The 23,789-nt window shown below is 37.9% G+C and overlaps 1 protein-coding gene and 1 long non-coding RNA gene across 5 annotated transcripts; one reads left to right on the top strand and one right to left on the bottom strand.

The window, feature by feature from the left end:
* Positions 1-379: 379 nt before the first annotated feature.
* On the bottom strand, positions 380-18,622 carry LOC114054086 (fatty acid-binding protein, adipocyte). 4 transcript variants are annotated; one of them, XM_027877193.1, is made up of 4 exons: positions 18,579-18,622; positions 2,511-2,683; positions 1,085-1,186; positions 380-604 (listed from the first exon to the last, which is right to left on the bottom strand). In XM_027877193.1, exons 1-4 carry the CDS (start codon positions 18,592-18,594, stop codon positions 554-556), a joined length of 342 nt encoding a protein of 113 aa, XP_027732994.1. In that variant the 5' UTR covers positions 18,595-18,622; the 3' UTR covers positions 380-553. The 4 variants fall into 4 exon arrangements, with proteins under 4 accessions (XP_027732994.1, XP_027732990.1, XP_027732991.1 ...); XM_027877189.1 differs by lacking the exon at positions 18,579-18,622 and adding an exon at positions 17,352-17,441; XM_027877190.1 differs by lacking the exon at positions 18,579-18,622 and adding an exon at positions 7,595-7,744.
* Positions 14,685-23,566, top strand: LOC114054087. Its single transcript, XR_003570433.1, has 2 exons — positions 14,685-14,729; positions 23,172-23,566. It is a non-coding gene; the product is annotated as an uncharacterized LOC114054087 (long non-coding RNA).
* The last annotated feature ends 223 nt before the right edge of the window (positions 23,567-23,789 follow it).

Raw genomic sequence — 23,789 nt, forward strand, 5'->3', positions numbered from 1 at the left:
TTTGGAGCTGGAGGGCACAAGTAAAGGCTGGAACCCCTGAAATTACATTAAATAGGAAGATATCCCTTCCGTTTACACAGAGTACATTCAGTTCAGTTACAAAGCAATACTGAAATACATATACTATATCTGAGTTATCATAAATTCCAAATTAAAGAAATGTTACTCTATATGTATATGACAGAATAATTTTTTTGGATTATTGGTCAGTGAAGAAATCACAAATTAGTTATTTTAAAATAATTATATAATTATCCTCCCCATACAAGTACTCTAATCAACTACAGATTTTCCATGAGAAATTTTATTTTAAAAATATCAAGAAAGGTCATAATTCTTATGCTATTCATAGTATAAGAACAAAGTATCCATGCATGTATTTTAATGTTAAAGATGTTTATTGAATCAATAAAACAGAAAGGAGTAAATAAATGCTTTGCAAATAGAATTTCTCCCAATGTAGTCAGGGAGAACCATATTCATTTAAACAACACACACACATCCAACAAAACGTGGTGGAGTTTGGCAGGCTTTGGTTCATTGAGAAGGCAGTTCATACTTTTTCATAGAGTCTAGTAGAAATGACATCTTTCATGGTGCATTCCTAGGGAGTAAGAAGAGGTGAGGGTCAAACATTAAGGTGAAACAAGGAAGGTGAAGGAATGGGAAGTTCTTTTCTCCTCTTTCAATTTAGCAAGACAGTGGGAGCAACCTATGCATATTTCTTCTTTGCTAACATCAGATCCAATTATATGCTCCCTTAGCATATACACTTGAGTTCAGAGTATGATTGATTGTGGGCCCAAGAGTCCCCTTTTGCTTTCTCCAAAGTGCCCGGGGACAAACCTGGCAATTAGGTGTTCTATACATAGTAAATGGAATCTGAGGTTATCTGGATCATAGATTTAGAGCTAGAAGGGACTTCAGAGTTCATCTAGCCCCACCTGAAGTGATTCGTGAAAGGTCATTTAGGTAGGAACTGGCAGAAGCAAGCATCAGAGCTAGGCTCTTTCACTCTCCACATGATTCTGCTTCCATAGCACCACAAGAACTTTGCTGTAGTTAGTGATTAGAAATAACTCACCACCACAATTTTACCATCCACTAGTTTTCTTGTTATTGTGGTTGATTTTCCATTCCATTTCTGCACCTGAACCAGTGCACCATCATTTAAGGTTATGAGACTCTGTAAGCATAAAAAAAATATGATGAGACTCTTTGTGTTCCCAGGAGAGACAGAAGAATTACCTGCCATGTTTATTCTGACATACTTTTCATTTTCAGTGGGTTAGTCATTTTCCCCCTATTATTATGTGAGACTTCTCAGGGACTATGTAGAAATGTCTCCTAAGGGAAAATTCTTAACCAAAAAAGAATTCAAGGTAATAAAAAAAGATAAAATAAATCATTTCAATTACATGAAACTGAAAAGGTTTTGCACAAACAAAAGCAATGCAACTGAGATAACAGGGGAAGCACTTCACTGGGAAAAAGTCTTTGTATCAACTGTCTCTGAAAAAAATCTGATATCCAAGATATACAGCAAACCAACACAAACATATATGACAAGAAGATATTAATGAATGGAAAAGTGGTCAAAGGATATAAATGGTTCTCAAAAGAAGAATTATAAACTATTAACAACCATATAACATATTGTTCCAAATCATTAATAATAAGAGAAATAAATACAAGTCAAAACAACTCAGAGGCTTCACTTCATGCCCAGCAAATTGGGACAGGAGGAGATGACAAAAATGGAAATAGTTGATTTTGGAGAGATTGTGGAAAGGCAGGTACAGTAATGCCCTGATGATAAAACAGCAAATTTGTCGTTAAGGAAAGAAAATTTAAATTAATGCACAGAGTGACCAAAATGTCTATATTCTTTGACCTGGAGGCTCTACTGCTCACCCCAGGGAGGTGAAACACAGAAAGGAAGGTTCTGTATGTGCCAAAATATTTATCACAGAGGTGTTTTTGTAGTAGTTGTTGTGGTAAAGAACTGGAAACAAAACAGATGTCCATCTCTTGGGGAGTGGTTAAATAAATTGTGGTACATAAATGTAATAGAATACTACTGTGCTGAAGGAAATAATGAATGTGAAGATATAGAGAAACAAGGGAACACATGAAGTGGTACAAAGTGAAACAAGCAGAATCAGGAAAACAATATATACAGTAACTACAATAATGTAAATAGAAAAAACAAAAAAGAAAAGCTAAATAATGTCTAAACTTGAGGCTATAGAACAGATCTGAGAATGTAATTGCCTTCATTTCATTGCAGACATGGGGGATTATGGGTATGGAAAAATAGATCTTAACACTTGGTTGATATGTTGATTAGTTTTCCTAAAGTGTTTTTTTTTTCTTTGTCATAAAGGATAGCACTCAGGGTAAGGGAAAGGGAGGATATTTTGAGAAATGAAGTTGATGTGAAACAAAGGATACCAATAAATTTTTTTAAAGAAATGTCCCTTAATATAAAGGGAATATATATTCCTCACCTTGACTTTTCTGTCATCTGCAGTGACTTCATCAAATTCCTGGCCCAATTTGAAGGAAATCTCAGTATTTTTAAAAGTACTTTCTGATTTAATGGTGATCACATCTCCTTGCACACTGATGATCATACTGGGTTTAGCCATGCCTGCCACTTTTCTGGTGGCAAAACCCACGCCTAAAATGCAGAGAAGAGAATGTTTTGAGTTTTATATTCAATTGTACTAAGAATAGACAACTTTAGTACCACTCCAAGTTAGTTTTCTGCTAAGGACTTTTAAAAAATTATTTTTTTATTTCTTTGATTTTTAAGAAGAGACAAAAATGATAGGGAGTTCCTAAAACGCCTCCCTTATCTTTTGCAAACATATATAATATATATGTGTATATATATATATATAATATATATATATATATATATATATACTGGGACCATTTAGTGAATGAGTTGTAATGCTTGAAAAAGCATGTCACGTATTTGTTTTGAAAGCTGGAGGCCCAGTAGACAATAGTATATGATCTAAGATCCTCCATCTCAGATCTTGGCTGCAGCAAGGGGAATAAAGACACTAGTATATCTCTTTACAGGAACACGTTATAAACAAGCATGAGTGTCAATATTGTAAGTGATAGATAATAAGGTAAAAAACAAAACAGAACAAAAAGCTCTGTCAGCATCATTAGACACCAAACTTAGTCAGCTATCTCCAGACATTATGGGAACACATCAGAACCACCAGCACAATATCCAGAGCCTAGCACATAACAGGCACTTAATAAATGCTTATTGGTTGATTAATTAACACCTGGTTACAGCATGAGCGAGCCTTAGTGAGAGAAGCATGACTGAATTTAGAGTTCAAGTCTGACTTCCCACTAATAGCGTGCTATTGACCAAGAGCTCTTACCTTGTTTTGTGCCGTGGCCCCCATTTGCCCTCTGGTAAAGCCTACATACTCCTTCTCACAATAATTTTTAATGCATAAAACAAAATACATACCAGGTTACAAAGGTAACCTATTTTATTGAAATGAAGCTATCAATTTTTTAAAAAAACAATTCATGAACCCTAGATTAAGAATCCCTGAGACACGCTTTGTCTAAAAAAAAGAAAAAAAAGAAAAAAAAAGAACCCCTATTCACTGTAAAGGAAGCATGATTACAAGTTGATCACTCTTTCTTGATTAACCTTTTCTGTTGGTTATCATATTATTATTCAAGCCTCACATTTACATGTTCTTTCCCAAGTTATTCTGTCAGATTTTGTGTCTTGGCTTAATTTTCCCAAAGACATGATATCTCCTCCTTATTATTACAGTGAGGTATCCTGGCTTAGTGGATAGAGGGGCCAACTTTGGAGATAGCAAGACCTATTTTCAAGTCCCGCATAATGGCTATGTGACCATAGGTTACTTATCCTTTCAGTGTGCTCAGGCACCCTTCTAAAACTACAACTTACAGCACAATTGACAGTCAATTTATATCTGTACGTTAGTGAAAGGAGTTTCTACACCAGGAGTTCCCACCCCAATGAAATCACATTGATTCAGAACCCCACCAAACATCAACAGAGGACCACTTACTATGGAGGTTTCAAGTTAATTTAGAAGGTATTATGAGATCCTTGGGGAGAAGAGAGCACATCAGCTATAGGGACAGAGATGACAGTCTGTAATTGTGCTGGCATAAGGAATTGGGCATGGGGGGGGAGGTTTAGAAATGCCCTCTGCTAGTTCACTGTGACACTTCTAATTCAACTTATATCTATCTAACAGAGTTGTCTAGAGCAGTGTTGTCAAATTCAAGTAGGAAAGAGGGCTTAGAAAACCACATATTAACATTATTTATATTCTAATGTATTTTTATTTATTTTGTTAAGTATTTCCCAATTATATTGTAATTTGGTTCAGCTGCACTCAGGAACATGTTTGATACCTCTGGCCTAGAGCACTGAGAGGTTATATGATTTGCCTGAGGTCACCCAGCCAGTATCAGTATACACCCAGCCTTTATCAGAGACAGGATTTGAACCCAGGTCTTCCAAACTCTGAGGCCAGTCCTTCATCCAGTCTGCCACACTGACTCACCATAGTAGATAGTATTTTATTATGCCTATGGGGGAAATTGAATTAACATAAAAAGTTTGACAGCATAACTATAAAATCTTTAAATAATTATTTTGAGATTCCTAATTCTAGCCAAGGATGTCTGTGTTGGAGGTGGTAGGCTATTAAAAAGAGCGGAGGGAATGCATTTTTCTAAGAAATGCCCCTTCTGGGGTTATAAATGGCTTCAATTCAAGTTATTTCAACAATGTTAAGCATGTGCTATGTGTCAAGTTTCTCAAGAATTTCTCATTAGCCAACTAGACTGCAGTGATTTTACTGCCTATAGATGCCCTCTGCTAATGATAATAGCTACCATTTTCATAACACTTTGCAAAGCACTTTACACAAGCACAAAGTGTATGAAATGATCAGGAAACAAGTATGGTAGTCTCATAAAAAGAGAAAACACAGACGTGGGAATCTAGCCAGGAGATTCTAGGTCTGCTAAATATGTGACCTTGAACATATTCAAACTCTCTGAGTTTCAGCTTTCTCATCTACAAAATGAAAAGGTTGGCCTAGATAATCTTTTGTCTCTCCTGGCACTAAAGTGTTATGTTTTTATGCATATGTTGAATTTTTTTAACAATCTAGGACTCTAAACTTTATTTGCTTTACTTCCTTGGAGATCACAAAAAGCATCAGAGATGGCAATAAGTGAAATGATGGCAAAGAGGTCAACACTAGTGGGACCAGCCCTCGTTTTGTGCCTAATTCAGCTGAAACAAGCTACCTAATGAAAAGGTAGGCAAATGGTGGCTCAGGCAAAATATAGAAACATTACTGAAGCATAATGAATGCAACAGTATGGTAAGAAGATCCTATTCTATAGGATAAGGAAATCTGAGGTTTGACTTTTGATTTGCCTCTTTGAATGACCTTGGGTGAGTTATATTCTCTCCTCATCTAAAGCTGTTTCTCAGGATCTGCTTCCAGTCTATTCATTATCACTGCTTAAGGATTAGAGAGGTAACCTAGCCTAGTGGAAAGACAGGAGTCAAGATGACCTACCTGGGTTTACACTTTGCTTCTGATTATGTGTGGCCCTGGGCAAAGGACTCGACATCTAAGAGTGCAAATCTCTGAGATTATAAATTGTAAAGCAGGTGCCAATCTGCATTGGAGAGGAAGTTTCTTCATTGGTATTTCTTATGCCAGTGAAATAACAAGTCCAGTCCCCCAAAATGGATTAATTAATTCTGATCAATTGATTAGAATTGGAGGACAGCTAGGTGGAACTGGAATAAAGGAAGACCTGAGTTCAAATCTGATCTCAGACACTTACAAACTATGTGACCCTCGGCAAGTCATTTAACCCTGTTTGCCTCAGTTTCCTCATCTGTAAAATGAGCTGGAGAAGGAAATGGCCAACCACTGCAGTATCTTTGCCAAGAAAACCCTAAATGGGGTCATAAAGAGTCAAAAATGAATGAACAACAAGATTTAAGGGCAGGTAGGTAATGCAGTGGGTACTACACTAGACTTGGAATTAGGAAGTTAATGAAGACCCCAGGTCCTCACACAATCTACCTGAAAAGGAAAGTTAGCTTGTGAGGTTATGGTATTGGATAAGAATCAATATAAGATCAGATTACTCTTCTACCTCTTTTCATAAGCCAGAATCTAGTTGTTTCAGAAAACCAGAAAAGGTGCTTTACCTTTTCAGAAGTTTGGGGCTTTTGAAAAGACATAGAATTTTCAACTTTCAAATAAATGACACTCAATCAATCAATAAACATTTATTCATTGCTTACTATGTGCCAGGCAGTATGCAAAGTGATGTCTATTTAAATTTGATTCCAAAGTAAAACATTGCATAGTCCCTCTCCCTACTCCAATACACCACTTCCAAGAAAGTCATCACTAAGCACATGCTTCAGAGAGAAGGAACTACCTTTTGTGATCCCTCATAATCCACAAGGGCTGCTGGGGTGCTAACGACCCTATTTCTTACCCAAAATTATGGGGGATGGGATATACTCTCACTATCTATATTAACAATACACATCCTCTCTCTTTTAAGAAAAAAAATCCCATTTTTATTTAATTAATGAACTAAATACAGTAATAGTATCTGAAACCTTCTTTAGTTAAATTCTTTAAATTTTCATGGTGTAATTCCAGATGGGTTTGGGTTGGCTAGACTCTGACTTTAAATGGGAAGCCTGGCTTTAGCATCCATAAATCTCCTATAATTCAAGTCAAAAAACATTTCTTTCTTTTAAAAAATGGGGGGGTGGGTAGGGGAGGCAATCAGGGTTAAGTGACTTGCCTGGAGTCACACAGCTAGTAAGTGTCTGAGACCGAATTTAAACTCGGTTCCTCTTGACTTCAGGCTAGTGTCAAAGAACATTTCTAAATCCTTCCAAGAAGGCAAATGTGATGAGTGAGACATTGTCTCCCATAAAGCAGCCACAGTCAGAATAAACTTGATAGCAAAACAATCAACATGCAACCTTGGTGACCTACAGTTCTCTAAATAATCTTTAGCTGCAAGGGAAAAGTCCCATCATTTTAGCTATGTCTTCACCCTGGAAAAGAAAGCAAGAGTAGAACATGGCATAAATTAAGATGGAAAATTCGGCATTTACATTTCAAATACAAACTGCTATACAACATCATACATACTACAAATATATTCCTTTGTTTCCGTGGGTAGAAAGGCCATAGGCAATGAGTCCAATGAACCAAATGGATAGGAGATAATAAATCAGGAAAATAATTTGTTAGCTCTTTTAAAGCAAACAAACAAACTATTAGACCCTTTCACACACAAAGTTTACTTTTCTAACTGAAAACCTTAAAAACAAACATTTAGAATACAGAAGCAAAAGACAATCAATACAAACATATTCTCTGAAGAGGAATGAGTATTTAATTAGCTGACCAAACTTCCAGTGTGAACAACACAGTCATAAACCCCTTTACCCTAGAGAGAAAAAGTCATTCCTTATCCAGGAAGATGCAAGGTTTATCCTTACCCACTTCTTTCATATATTCATCAAAGTTTTCGCTGGAAATAAGCTTCCAGGTTCCTACAAACGCCTCACACATTTTGTGGGACTTCTGAGATTTCGACCTCAAGCAGGGAAAGGAAACAGTGGTTTTCAGGAAAGTAATGTAACACTCTTGAGCCCAGATAACTTCCTTTTAAAGATGTCTAGAACATCTGATACTTGTAAATAACCAATTGGAAACAACGTCTGGGCATTTCCTTTATGACCCAGCTTTTCCTTTTTTTTCCCTCCTAAGTGTGTGTGTGTGTGTGTGTGTGTGTGTGTGTGTGTGTGTGTGTTACAAATTCTTCAACTTTGTTTCCCTTTCTGGCACGTGGTCATTGGCTCTGCAACCAGAAAAGGGGGGGGGGGGCTTTCAAATCGTTACAAAACATGCAGAAGACAAAATATTTTAAAGTCTTTGTTGATGAAGAATCAGGCCCCACTAATGGAATTTCCTTGCAATATTTCCATGAATGTACATTTATCTGAGTGTACAATAGGACCCACATCTTGATGTGAACTTTATCACAATTCTTTGGAGTAATTTTTTTAAAACTGTAATTATCAGTGTATTTCTGTTCAATTTGAAGAACAATGGGAATGAATCCAGAAGTTTGTCCTAAAGCAGCTGGGAAAGTTCTTTGGGACTAGATGTTATTTTGTCTTCACAACAACCTTGGGAGGTAGGTGCTATTGTTGTGCCCATTTTACAGATTATTACAGAGACAACTAAGTAAATATAAATTAAATTGCTTTTAAAATGCTTTCATTCTAAGTATTATTTATGGTGGAGGAAGAATGGCATATTTTCCCACTGTTGTGCATATAATAATAATAATAATAATAATAACAGCTCACATTTTTTCAGTCTCTCAATTCTTTGTGACCGCATTTGGGGTTTTCTTGGCAAAGATACTGGAGTGGTTTGCTATTTCCTTTTCCAGATCATTTTACAGATGAGGAAACTGATGCAAGCAAGGTTAAGCGACTTGCCCAGGGTCACATAACTTCTAAGTGTCTGAAGCCAAATTTGAACAAAGATGAATCTTCCTGACTCCAGGCCTAGCACTCTACCCACTGCACTACATCCACTAACTCAGCATTTATATAGCACCTACTATGTGCCAGTCACTGTGCTAAGTGCTTTTCAAATATTATGTTATTTTATCCTCACAACAACCTTGGGAGGTAAGTGCCATTAATGTGACCATTTTATAGTTGAGAAAAGTGAGGCAAATAGAAGTTAAGCAACTTGTCCAGGGTTACACAGCTAGAATCTGGGGCATGATTTGAACTTGGGTCTTCCTAACTCCAGATCCAGTGCTCAATCCACTGTGCCACCTAGGTGTCCCTGCATCTAGGATTTTTATTAAAATAATAAGTAATATTTCAACCTTCCCAATTTAGTTGCTTTTTAAATGAGGAATAAAAAAGTCTTAAATGACTTGGCAATTTTTACAGACCCCTCAAAAGTGTGCCCAAGTCCCTAACATATTCTTGTTCGTAGAGATAATTAAATGTATGTGATAAACTACTCATCAGACTCTGAACTTCCCAAGTCATAATTTCCCCTACTAGAAGACCATCCTTTAGTATATGGTCATTGAAATGGGGTCCAGAAGACTTGGGTTAAAATCCTACCTCTGACACTTACTAGTAGCTTTGTGATCGTGAATAAGTAACTAAACTTCTCTAAGCCTCAGTGTCCTCACCAGTAAAATGGGAATAATCATATCTTAGTACCTTTGCCATAGGGCTTTTGTGTGGCTAAAATTATATGATGTGCTTGAAGCATTTTGTAGACCTTGAAGTGTCTTATAAATTTCAGTTATTATTATTAAAAACCTACATTTTACAAGGAAGGGAATTTTTAGGATATTAAAGTTAGAACCAGAAGGAATCTCAGTGGCTATCTAGTCCCTCCTCCTCATTTTAGAATGGAGGAAACTGAGTCCCAGGTTGGTTAATGGCTTGCTGAAAATCACAGAGGGAGAAAGTAACAAAACCGTATACAAACATAGGTTTTTGTCTCCAGCCACTGTACCACATTGTCTCCTGTTTGGGGACGAGCCCATGGCGAGTTAGCTCAGAACAGTAGTACCACCAGGACTGAGATTCCTGGTTCAATCACTTTGTCACCAATTGGTTTTACAGTATTTCATGGTCAACTTAAACAAGAGACCGCGGCCATTCTGTAAATGTGTTCAGTAGACAAGAAGAAAGAATCAAGCAAAAGAGATCAGAGCAGAGAAAAACTAGCAATGTTGGCACCCAGAGTCTGTAACATATTACATGCTCCCAGAACAAGGAGCATCAAATCAGCTTTATAATTCATGATGTGCAGGTGACACTAGTAATGAAGAAAAAAGGCATTGAGTTGTAAGAAAAGTTGTTTTCTTTAGTCGTGTGTTAAATTTTGGTACCCCGAAGCAAAGCCCCCTTTGCCCTGCCTTAGTTATGACACTGGCTTAGAGCAAGTTCACTGCTAATAGGGCAAAAAATTAGTCAAGCAACATTTTGTTAGGTAAATAGCATTTTCTTTATGTCTAAAGGACTATTTATTCATTGCAAGTTTATGAGTAAAGAAACAGCTTGGTCAAGATTCTCTATAAAGTCCAGTGATACTTACTGAATTCATATAATAGGAGCCTTTTAAACCTATAGTAAAATGTGTCAGTTTATGGTTGTTAAGAATAAAATGAGTATGTTGGGCTGTAATAGGTTTTGAGGAAGAAATTTAAAGCGACACCTATATAAAGGAATCACATATATTTGGCAACCATTACCACCCGAAAAAACTCATTAAGTTTCTAAGTATATGTGCAATCTTGTAGAAAGCTACATGTTCTAATAAATAATAAATGTGAAGATGAAATAGAAATATGAAGAGATTTCAATGAAACGATGCAGAGTAAAGAAAGAAGAATCAAAACTGACAACTATAAAAATAACTAACAGCAACAAAATATAATAATAAACACCGAAAAAAAGATTGGAAGGGACAGAAGCAAATACAGTGTTTGCTTATTTTATTAGGGTCTCTCGCCATGTTCATTTTTGTTAACTAACTACAAATAGTTTGAAACTTATGGTTTTATAGGTAGTTTAATTTTTTTATTTTGTTTATTTGAATTTTATTTTCTATTTAATGAGTTTATAATAAATTACATTAAAATTAAAGTAAGAAAAGTATAAACTAAGTATTTCAGTAAATGTTTTTTTTTTCCCCTTTGACTGGACCTGCACTTTTATGGGTGTAGAGTTTCTGGTGAGGAAGACTAAAGCAGGTCTAGTACCGTCTTCTTCATAAAACCATTCCTGCTCCCCACCCCCATTTGTCAGTGCCTTGCCTCTCAAAATTACCTTGTTTTTATTTTGCATATATTCATGTTACCCCTATCTTCTCCTCTACCCCCAGATTTCTCTACTAACTTGCACTCACCAGCTTGGAGGTTAGGTGCCTAGAAGGTGACCGCTGCCTCAGAATCTCTGAGTGTCTCTGTGGGGCTCTGGCCCTAGTGCCAGATCCCCACAAGCATGTTTTCATCAACAATCAGCTAGTAGACTCAATTAGCTCCTATCAACGTCTTTCACTCAAAAGGCATAACAAAAACTGTCTTCCCCAACAGTCCAAGGTCTTGTATATTAATATACACTGTGCCCGTGGGGAAAATGGACTCACACTTACACCACGCTGGTAGTAAGGCGCATGTGTAGGCATCAAGTGTGTCAGAGGATAACTCTTGGTGCCGTTGGTACCGGCTCTGGGAGTCCTGTATTTCTCTGGTGAGCTCTCACAAAGCTCGCAGCTACGTCTGGGCTAAATAGCTTGCTCCACACTATTCTGGGATCCTAGGATCTGCTCCTTTTTTAAAATCCATAACCAGCACTTCTCTCTACCATGAGGTCTCACACTCCCTGAAACTGCCTCCTCCTTCAGGGAGTTGCTTCTCCAAATCCTCCAAATCTTCCCCAGGTGTGTTTCTCCATTCCCGATGCAGATGGTTCACCTGCTAGTTGTGATCGTCACTCTAAGGCTACCAATGCTGCTGCCTCACAGGCCTTCCAGAGCCTTGAGACATGCAGTTCCAAGGAATGTCTTTTTTTAAGTATGTAATCTTTTCCAATCAAAAATTCAAGTTTACATGATAACTATTTTAATGTACTTATTTTAAAGTGTTTACATGCATTTGACAGATTGTCTTCCCACTTAAGTGACTTCAATGTCTTTTCTGTTCAGCCTTTGATATTACAAAAAGAAAACTTTTCCTTCTGACAGGAGAACACTGCCCTGAACTGAATTCACCTAAGAAATTGGACTTCAATGAAAAGAGTACAGAATTCAGGAAGGAGTTAGCCTAGACACATGAGGCTTGGTGCTCTTATTTATATCTCACACTAGACTGCAAACAACTTGGGGCTAAGATCTATCTCTTATTTATTTTGTGTCTACTTCAGCATCTAACACATTGCCTTGAACATTTACAAACATAAAATTAGTGTTTGTTGAGTATGAATCCCAATAAATGAGTGACTGATGATTGATGAGTACATAATGATTTGGGGACCTGGCTGCAATGTCTGCATAGTATTGACATGCCTGTATCCCTACCCTAGCTTAGACAAATGACTCATTCTCATTTACCCAATTTGGCATTGTACTTTGCTCTACTTCTTGTAGCTCCAGATGATTGTTTCATTCTGACCTTTGCCTATGTTTACTTCTTGTGGAGGAAATGAAGGTACTTTTCTGACAGTTTTAAAATGGAAAAAAGGAAGTATGCCCAATTGCTGGATAATGAGACTGAAATTCTGCTGCCATATCTCATGAGGAAAATAAGGCTATTTAGAGAGAAATCACTGAGGAGAAGAGTGTTTCCAGAGAATGTATGTAATAGGTCAACAACAACCAAAAAAATATACTCCCAGAACTGTTCATTGCCATTTAAATTCATATTCAATTTTCAGTCACATTCAATTTTCAGCATTACTGCTGGAGTATATATTACGATTTAAGCCTTAAATCAAAATGGAAATGTTAGCATTTGTAAACTTCTTTAATGTTCTAATCATAAATTAGTGAGAGGAATTAGAGTAGGGGTCTTCTTACATTTGATATTCTAGGCACAAGGGAAACAGAAAATAAATGACATTTTGTGAGAATTATATACATATTCACAGTATTATTTGAACGAGTGAATGAGTGAAAAAGCATCTACTGAACATCTACTATGTGCCAAACTCTGAGCAAAGTAATGGTGATACAAATATAAAATCGAGACAGTCCCTGCCTTCAAGTACCCTCATAGTGGGGAGACAATACACTCTGGAGCCTGAAGACAAGCCTTCCAGAACTATGGCCCTTCATTCTCCTCTTGGGACTGACTCTGACTTGCTGGACTTCAAAAACCATGTCTTCTCTCCTTCTGGCTCATCTTACAGCATCTGTAAGTGTTGTGTGCTCCTAGCCCTTGCAACAACCTATTACTCCTATGTCCTGTTCACCCAGGAATATTCCACAAGGCCCATTCTGATTCTCACCAACCATTTTGTGGAAAGACCCAAGTCAGCCTGTCTTCTTTTTCCCCCTGATCTTTTCTGACATTCTGGACCTCTAACTGGAAACCTTGCTTCCTTCCCCTTTCCCCCTCCCCACTTCAGCTTCCTTTTCTGAATTATCTTCCCCTATTAGAATGTAAGGTCTTTGAGGACAGGAGCACTTTCTTTTTGCTTGTATTCTAGATCTCAAACCAGGAACCTTTCTTCCCATAGAAGGTTCCTAAAGCTTATGAAGAAAGGGAGAGGGAAGGAAGGTGGCCAGGGCTTAGTACTGTGCCTGGAACATCGTAAAAGCTTAATAAATTTCTTCTTCCCTCCCTCTTTTCCTCCCTATCTTCCTCTTTTCTTTCTCTCCCTCCCTCTCTCCCCCCTTCCCTCTCTTCCTCCTGATTAAAAGTTACTTGAGAGTAAGACATCATGAGGTTGTTCATCTTTGGATTCCAAAAATTTAACACAAAATCTTGTAGATCTTTGTGAATTCATCAGTGGGAGGGATTCCTCATGTGGAAGACTCACTCAGCCGATGCACCCTGGCAATCTATGGTTTTAGAAAGCAGCCTAAGGCACCGAACATGTGCTCCATTGGCATAGAGCTAATAAGTGTCAGAGAAAGGACTTGAACACAGTTTTTAACCAACTCCAAAGCTGGCAATCAACCTAATTATACTATGAAATTTTTCATCTTCCCTATAGGAGATTCTTAGCTAACATTTGGTAATGAACTAGTTCCTATGGATTAACAAAAGAATGGTCCTCAAACAGTACTGCTCTGTACGTGATGAAAAGCTGAGCTCCCCCTTCCAAAACCCCCAAAGAGCTCCAGAACCAAGGATGGATATGTATACTATTTTCATCCATAATAGAAGGTTCAAATTGGAAGGGACCTTCAAGATTACCTAGTCCAACCTGAATATTTTTTTAGGTAATTGGGGTTAAATCACTTGCCCAGGGTCACACAGCTAGTAAGTATCTGTGGTGTAATTTGAACTCAGGTCCTCCTGACTGCAGGGCCAGTGCTTTATTCCCTGTGCCACCTAACTGCCTTGCTAATTTGGCCATTTTAAAGATGAGGATACTAAGGCCCAGACAAATGATGACAGAACCTGGACAAAAACTGCAGTCTCCTTACTTCCAAACAAGGCTCTTTGGATTAAAACCACACAAGTCATTTCTGGAAGCATTAGGGAAACTTCTCTGGAAAAGTATTGTTTACAAAGCAGGTTAAACTATATAGGAGTGCTTTGTGGAGGCAGGAAGGAATATAAGAAAGAGAAGTTTTAGATCTAATTCTTCTAGTTATGTTTTGCTAAATAGGAAAAAGAAAGTGGAAGCTTTGAAAAAGCTCTCTCTGCTTCAAGGAGGTTAGGAGTGGTAGCAGAGCTCTGCAGGAAGAATCCAAAAAAGGGACATTTAGGGGATAATTCAAGAAGAGTATGCGTGTGCTCTGAGGCTAAAAAGAGACTCCTACTTGTAACTGGTATTTGGGAAGATACAAAATAAGAAGCAGGGGAGGCAGCAATTGTCCACATGGTGTAACGGAAAGAATGCAGGATTTAAGGTAAGAGGAATGAGGTTTGAATGTGGACTTCGCTTTCTTCTACTTACATCATCTTAGGCAAGAGCCATTCCTCCTCTGGACCCTCAGTTTCCTCTTCTCTTAAATGAGATAGCTGGATTTGATGACCTCTAGGGTTCCTTCCAACTTGAAATATCTGTCTATCTCCTGACTTCAAAGAAAAGATAATCCTCCATTCTTTTTGCTGCTCTTCTCCTGGACAGTTCCACCCAGTGAATTGTACTGTAGGGAGGGAGTAACAGAGTATATAGAACAAGTAGTAGGGGACCATATTTGCTATTTGGGTGTTCACTCCCTTCTTTGATGCAAATCTTTGGTCTCTGAACGGAATGTACATCCCTGCAGTCATGATAATCCTGAGGGATCACTGGCGTTTAACTTATGTTTATTGAATTAAATTTCTTTAACTGAAACCATGAAAAAGAGCCCAAACATTCAGATGAAGTCAATAAGAACCAGGCTTAGAAATGAATAATTAATTAAATAAATAAGATCACATAAGAAGCTCAGAGTCTGTGGCCCTATGACAGAAATGCTTGAGTAGAGCAAAGGATGGGGAAAGGAATACCTATTCCTCTTCTCTGGGGAAGAATTGGTGGAGGAAGTAGAATTTGTTCAAGGCTGGAACAGTCTCTCAATGTGTCTTCTCTTCCACCTTCTTATGTGATGTGCAAAACAAAGCATGGCATAGTGTAATTCCAGCAACTGGACCTAACTACAGGAAAGATGTTTCTTATCTTCAACTGGGTGGTGTTTAAGTTGCTGTTATGATCTTTAGCTGGGAATTATAAGCAATAGGTAGGTGTCACAGTGGATAGAACACCCGGCCTGGAGTCAGAAAGACTCCTCTTCCAGAGCCCAAATCCAGCCTCAGACACTTACTAGCTGCATGACCCTGGGCAAGTCAGTTAACCCTGTTTGCCTCAGTTTCTCATTTATAAAAATAATCTGGAGAAGGAAATGGTAAATCACTCTAGTATCTTTGCCAAGAAAACCCCAAATAGGGTCACAAAGAGTCGGACACAACTGAAAAACAACTCAACAGCAGCAGACAATAAATGCATGTGCACAAGCAGTTTCCATAGAAGCAGGGTTAGGAAGCACTTAGTCCAACTTGTCCATACACAGGGGAATTGCCCCTACTGCCTCCCCATCATCCAGCTTCTACCAGAAGACTCCTAAGGAGGCAGAGCTAGGACAAACCAGGCTACTGCTGTATAGCTCTAGTAGTTCAAAAGATGTTTTCTTTCCTCAAGCTCCTCATAACTTCCATATATGGCTCCTAGTTCTGCCGTCATGGGAATAAGCAAGACAACTCTATGCTTTCTTTCTTATTCTTTCAAATACTTAACAAATATCATGTCACACCACCTACTCTTTTCTAGGCTAAACAACTAATTATTACTAGTTATTAATAGTTACTAATTATTAATAGTATGACATATAGTCTCCTTACCATCCTACTTAGCCTTTTCTGAATGACTTCTGGGATTTCTAATAGTCTTTTCCCCCAATGCCTCCATGTGAAGATTTTCTGTGTTTTAAATATCACAGACATTTAATAAATGTTTGCTGAATTGATTGTTTCATTAGGATCACATATTTAGACCTGGAAAGGACCTCAGAGATCATTTAGTTCACATTTTACAGATGAAGGCAAAAGAAACCAAGGCCCAGACAAGTGAAATGACTTATCCAAAGTTACATAGGTATGAGAAGTCACAGAACCCTGTCAAAAATTTATCTTCTACCTTCAAATCTGACTCTTTAAAAGATAAATTTCTAAGACAAGCTTAGAAAATCCTTGCAGAATTAGGATTTTAAGCCCCTGTACTCGAGCTCTAAATTGAATGCTTTTTCTATTTCTTTTTTTTCTTTCTTTTTTTTTTTTTTTGGTCTATGGGGTTAAGTGACTTGCCCAGGATCACACAGCTATTGAGTATTTTGTGTCAGAGGCCGCATTTGAACTCAAGTCCTCCTGACTCCAGGATGGGTGCTCTATCCATTGTGCATGCTCTATCCACTGCACCACCTAGCTGCCCCCACTTTTTCTGTTTCTACCACGCTAGGTTGCCTGTGACTGAACTTTAAATCAGAGATATTGCTGATGTTTTTCTTTCTTCCTTTATCTCCATTCCAACAGAACCACTCCCCTAGTCCAAATCATTGCCATCTTGCACCTGAATCATAGCATGTAAGAACAACCTCCTAGCTAAATTCCTTGACTAGTCTTTCCTCCATCCAAATGACCTCATCTGCCACTTTCAGGCTCAACTTAAGAACACCAATCTTCATGTCACTCTTTGGCTCAAAAACAGGCATTTGGGGACCCGTAGGACACCAAATTCTAAGTCCTTATATCTTCCTGACTCCAAAAGCTCTTTGTAATCTGGTCCCACTCAATCTATCCAACCTTACTTTTATTACTCTCAACACAAACCCCCAACTCTAGTCAAATGTCTTCTTCCTGCCCAGCATATGATCATAGTTTCAATAAAAGGCCCTCACTCAGGCTAGTCTCCACTGTCTGGAATATTTCCTGCCCTGCCTCTTCTTTCTACCTTTCCATCTCATCATTCAGGGCTCAAATCAAGCTTCACTTACTTCCAGAGGGCTCATATAGCCAAGCCCTTATATTGTTCCAACAGATCTCCCCTCCTGCCAAACTGTTGTAACTCAATACCTGGATCATTCATCTTGGTCCCTAGTCAGATGTTACCTTGCCTTATCATTGAATGATTTTATATCTTGTCTTGTGGCTCCTGGAGAACAGGAGTCTTGTTTCATATTTCCTTAGAGGCAAATCTTAACCATTCCAGATGGCAAGTCTTTTGTTCTGATAAGTGTTTAATAATAAGACAGTATCTTACTGTGGGTGATAACTGATTTTCAGGAATGTTCTTATCTGCTAATAAAACATATTGCTGAATCAAATCAAACATGGCCATCTGCAGCCATGGGAATGCTCTACCCAAGAGCACTTTTTGTATAACATCAGGCGTTCCTACTGAGGTTGAGAAATAAACTCAGGGGAAACCCTGGCAGAACATCCCTATGAGCCTCCAGAGAATACTCAAGGAAGAAATGGGAATGTTTTACCCAAATTAGAATGCTTACACTGACAAGCACAGGGTGAAACCACATTCTGATAACACAATGTTACACACAATAAAAGCATACTCTTCTACTGCACTTTAGAGTTGGCAACGCATTGGCTTAGGTTTTATTTGAGACATAACAACCCTAGGAGGGAGGGAGGGAGTGCATTGGATAGAGTGTTGGACCTGGAGTCAAGACGGGAGCTCAAATCTCACCTTAGATACTGCTTAGCTATGTGTCCATGGACCTACCTCCCAGGGTTGTTGTAAGGATCAAATGAAATGATACATGGAAAACACTTTGAAAATTTATATTAGAAGTAATAGCTATCATTAATACAATGCTTTAAGGTTTGCAAAGTACTATATATATATATATATATATATATATAAAGAGATATAGCTATCTATATATGTATTTATATATATATATATATACATAGAGAGAGAGATCTCTTTATATGTGTATCTCCATAGATGGAGGATAGAGATATCTCCATAGATTCATAGATAGATAGATAGATCTCTTTCTATATATAGATATGTACACATATATGTATATATAGTTTATATACATACATACACATATAAATACATATATATGGATGATAATAGCACCTACCTTCCAGGGTTGTTTTTAGGATCAAATTTTAAATATAGATATATACATACATACATACACACGCATATATATATACACAAACACACATATACACACATGTATTTTACTTACATATATATGTAAACATATATTATATATGTAATCTCATTTCATCTTCAAAAGAATCCTGGAAGTAGGTGCTAATAATATTCCCATCTTTCAGATAAGGTAACTGAAAAAGAAAAAAAAAAGCAGAGGTTGAGGGACTTACCCTGTCTTACACAGCTAATAAATATTCAAGGCAGGATTAGCATTCAGGTTTTCCTGACTCCCAAATACAGAGCTCTAGTTTCTACTACCTATACAAATGTTACCTATTTTTAGGTACCTGGTATGATATTTATCTCCATTTTACAAATTACAAACTGAGCCTCAGAGAAGTTGCATCTTTCCCATAACCATAGAGCTAGTAAATGTTTGAGGTGGGATCTGAGCCATATTCTTTCAGACTCAAAGTCCAACAGATCCATCCACTATGCCATGCTTTCTGTGAGTATAGATGGTAATATACCAAAAATAATTTGCATTGACTCCTGCTCCTTCAGAACAGAGGAAAATATTATTAAGCTTTGTAGTTATGTGGTCTAGCATAGTACATTGCACATGAAGGGGGAAGGTTTAATAAGGGTATGAATTAATTAAATAAAGGAGTATCAGCAGTGAGGTTTGATGCACATGCGTGGTAAAGAACATAAACAAAAGTTTCTGTCAGTCTAGTAAAATAATCACAGTACTTTGCAATGGAAATATTAATCAACTCTGGGTGGCCCATGAGTAGATTAACCATTTGTTATGTTTGAGCACCATAATGGGAGATGCATAGCAAAAGTGAATAATAACTGATGAACAGATTGTGTTCTCTGTTGATACTTTCACAATGTCAAGAGAACCTGAGGAAGGCCTGGAAGAGTCACATAGGATTAATAGGCAGGTGTGGATTGTGATTTGCATTGGTATGAGGAACACCCTCATGAATCAGATTGCAAATCCATCACAGAATCAAAGAAAGTCGTTTTTTTTAACATGAAATAAATTTCTGAAGATATCCCCTTTATCTTCTATTATATTTTTGTACATTATAAAAGCTAGCATATTTTGTCCCAGAGGCAGAAATTAGGGGCAGGAAGAAGCTTATGAGCTTGTGTGTACATTGCAGCCTGTATTATTTTTAAGTATTGATCCTAAAAATTGGCCTGAAGTTTCCATTAAAGAGTCTTACCCTGATGGCATAGACAAATTAAGATCTAGACATGACTTTGGATTCTGGAAAGCTATATCTGCAAAATAGAAGTTTTGGCAAGTATTACCAAGCTAAAAGGGTTTCCAAAATGGGACCAGACTGGAGAAAGAAAGTGTGTCTGGCTGGTAAGGACCAGACTCTTTAAGTTTGGAGTAGCATCACCCAGGCCTTGGTCACCAGGCAAAGAATATTTTTGGTTGTGCAATTCATGAAGATGGTCTAATAAAGCAGACAGCATTTTAGCTTTCCTTAGGACAAAGGGTACCCAGACAGAAGATCTCCATATTCTGCATATTCAAGAGTTGTTTAGGTTATGTCCTTCAGATACTACTCTAAGAATATCCTTAGTATTCTTTGGAGACATCCTATTTCTTTGTCATTCTAATTCAGAGGACAACCATTAAACTGAAGAATGAAGTCCTCACCTAGGAATGTCTTCTGAGGACAAAAGATTTTTTCCTGTTCCCTTTACTTCATTGTATCCCAGATTTATATGATGCATTTTTTTCTCCTTCCAAACTTAGCCAAATCAAGAAAGCAGTGACCTACTATATCCCTCGGGAAGGCCAGGTCCTAAAACATTTCTAATCAGTACAAAGTTGACATTCTCTTTACCCTAGTCCTTCTGGGGCAGTTCTTTAGTTTTTCCCTGACTTCCCAATCACTTGTTTATAGTTTTTCCATTTCTTGCCCTTTCCCCTAGTCATCTTGCCAAATTATGCAAATGTAGTTCCTACTTTCCCACAGATCAACTCCTGACACATTAGAGTTTGCTTCTTTCTCATTAGGAGTTATTTGTCTCCCAGTCTCCTCCCCCTTGACTTCTTCTACCACCTTTCTGACTAATTCTGATTTACTCAGTCCTACAAGCGATAAAATAGTACAAAATTAGCTCAGGAAGAGACTCTCATTTCCCTTATTTGTGATTGCTACTCATGTGTTTATAGATGTTGCCCACGTTGAGGTGGTGTGCAAATTTCTATTATGTTAAGCAATTTTCTTTGTTAAAAAATGCTGCACACCATGAATGAATCATAATAAATAAACCAGAGTTCAATAAAGCTATCATCATAGCTGCAAAGATATTAGCAACATGAGACTAGTACTCTGTGGCCCTTTATGAGTGAATTATTAATTTGAATAATTAGATACTGGCCAGGTAAAAGACATAAGAATGAAAAGGGAAAACTGAAAGGCATCTAAATAGAATAGGAGAAAGCACCTATAGGTACATTATAAATAATTTCATATGTACTATTCAGGCTTCTCTGCTGTTCATAAGATTTTTACCAAGAATGTTTCTTTTCCTCCAAATAGAAGATTAAGTGTTAGCATTAGCTAATTTAAGGCTACTTCTGTCCTCCTAGGTCTTTCCCAGCACTGTACCATCACAAGAACAGAGAGAAATTATAAGGAAATGTAGCATCCCATTTGGGGTTCCTTCCCAAACTGCAGTCATAGGTCCCCAAAGAGCTGACAGCTTGCCCAGGTTCAAAGGCGAGGTGCTCCATAAGCCCCCTACCTGTGAGCCTACATTTAATAAAGACACAATTAGCTCAAAGCAAAGGCATTTACCAAAACAGCATAGTAATAATACCAACTACAAAAAATTCCCCCTATAAGACTGGGGTGTATTTTCCCACAAATACACACAGCATCTGTAGGAAGAAGAGTCACAAAGTCTGTACACTGAGAGTGAGACACAAATATTGAGAATGTATGTGGCCAAGGCAATTCAAGCCTCTGGTACTAGAGGGTCCCAATGTCCTTTCCCTCTTTGTGAGGTCCTCATGCTGCTCCCCACTGGGGGTGGCATCTCTGCTGGGTGAATTGCTCAGCTGAGCTCCTTGAATCTGCCCCTCTCTATAGCTGTATGACCAGTTGCCAGAACCAATTCTTTCTTGAATGCATAGCTCTCTTCTCAGCTGCCAAAGGTCATACTCTTTGAAGCTCCTTTTCTGTGACTGTATCTACATAGAGAATCTGTATCTCTGCTTCCTATTAGATGTGTCCAGGGGTATGCTGGTAAGCATTTAATAACTGCTTCTCCCCTGCAAAAAAACACCAAAAACAAAAAAACTGTACCCACAACACACTTTTAGGTTTAACCTGCATTATTAACATTTACTCCATCATTTACTTAAGTCTAGACAATCAAGAGGACAACATACCAAGCCCATTTATAGCATCTGCCTGTTTCTAAAGTATAAATGCTGATACTGAAAATTTAACAGTCTGCTAAGCTGGTTCTAGCTGACTCCAAGACACCCTTTGACTCAACTATGCTTTGAACTCTCTCAAACTGTTTAATATAAGATGTGATATCTCTTACTGGACAAGTAGGTGCAAGATGCCATGCTGGGGAATAGAGGAGGAAGAAAAATCCCCTTCCTGCTTTATGTCCTCTGGTAGAGGCACAGGGGTCATATTCTGCAAAGCTGCTTTCTGACTTGAACATCTCAAACTCTTGAACTGTCTTAGGTTTATAAGGCCATCTAGTACGTGGCCAATCTTTCCCAACAATGGCCAACTTCCCTTGAAATTCAATCAGAGAACATTTTATGCTTTATAAAGGGATGACAATGTATAGAAATATCTATACACTTCATTAGCATATAAATGCCTCTCTACCTTGGTCATCTGCCCTTTACTTTCTATAATTACATCATTTATCTGAGGGGCTTGGGTTTGGGGGGGGGGTGGAGGAGGACAGCCAAATCCCCCAACCCTTGAGAAGCTTAGAATGTTAGAACCTGAAGGGACCTCAAGGATCAGGGCATAATGGGATTTGGAGGTGGAATGGACATTACAGATAATTTAATCTAAATTATTTTTTTTTCCTTTTTTAGGTAATTGGGGTTAAGTGACTTGCCCAGGGTCACACAGTTAGCATCAAGTGTTTGGTCTGAGGCCAGATTTGAACTCAGGTACTCTATTTACTGCACCACTCAGCTGCCCCCTCTAATCCAAATTCTTCACCCAATATCACATATCTTCAAGAGGCAGTGTGGAATGTTGAAAGAGTACTAAAGTCAAAACACATTGGTTCAAATCCAAGCTCTTAGACTTACTACCCACGAGACTTTCAGCATATTACATTGCCTCTCTGGGCTTTTGTTAGATCATCTATAAAATGAGACTTTAGGAATACATGATCTATATAAAGTCCCCTCTGACTCCAGATAATATGTTCTTATATTCGTTAAACTACTTCCTTTTTAAAATGTCAGTTTGTGTACTTTGTTCCATATTTAATTTTCATCTTCCAAGTCATATTTTTAACTTCTCTAAATTATTTTTTATTTCAGTCAGCATCACCTCCGATGGGGTCATTCATACAACCCTCAATGGCATTAGTAGATTAGGTCTTGTCAACATGAACTTTGTAATGACTATAGATATGTTGAAACTTCCTTTCTTTACAGAGGAGTAGAACATTGAAGTAAAACAACAACCGGCCAATAAGAAGGACTTCTGAAGCCCAAAGATGTTTGACATACCAGTGATCCTTTGAGAGTGGACTCTAGCCAAATTTGGAGATGCCTGTGGAGCCAGCTTTGATCAGCTCAAGGGCAACCTTGAGCAGAAGCTACAGACTCAAGATTTTGATTGGGACTTTCTAAACATCCTGCTGCCTGGCTTATTGTGTCTACAGACGTCTTCTTCTTTAACCCCGGCTCCCAATCTGAAAGCCTCTGGAAACTTACCCTTTTTCCACTCCCCGTTGAGCAACTAAGAATTCCTCTCTTTCTGCCCCCTTGCAAGCTTCTTCTCTTGCCAAGTTCTTCTTCTCAAACAATAAACATTTTGTTATCTGTGATTGGACTCTGTTTCATTTAGGGTCTCTCTTTTGGGGCCTGGGGTCTTCCTTTAACAGTCCTAAATTGTATGGTTATAAGTACTCCAAGGGTTCTAGGAATACCCTTATGCATTTGATTAGCTTCCTAACACATGAGCTCCCACTGGTTTACTTCTCCCATAAATGCACACGAAATCTGTGGAGAGGAGACTGGGCACAAATTTGAAATACAATGGCAGTAAGA

Source organism: Vombatus ursinus, unplaced genomic scaffold (genome assembly GCF_900497805.2).
Source record: "Vombatus ursinus unplaced genomic scaffold, bare-nosed wombat genome assembly UNPS02014812.1, whole genome shotgun sequence".
NCBI lineage: Eukaryota > Metazoa > Chordata > Mammalia > Diprotodontia > Vombatidae > Vombatus > Vombatus ursinus.

Excerpts from the sequence above, each read along its gene's own strand:
- LOC114054086 (XM_027877189.1), bottom strand. The coding sequence starts at position 17,439 with ATGATCCAGGTATTGAGTTACAACAGTTTGGCAGGAGGGGAGATCTGT. Across the intron at positions 1,187-2,510 it reads CAGATGACAGAAAAGTCAAG|AGTCTCATAACCTTAAATGA; the intron begins GTGAGGAATATA and ends TTATGCTTACAG. Across the intron at positions 605-1,084 it reads TGGATGGTAAAATTGTGGTG|GAATGCACCATGAAAGATGT; the intron begins GTGAGTTATTTC and ends CTTACTCCCTAG.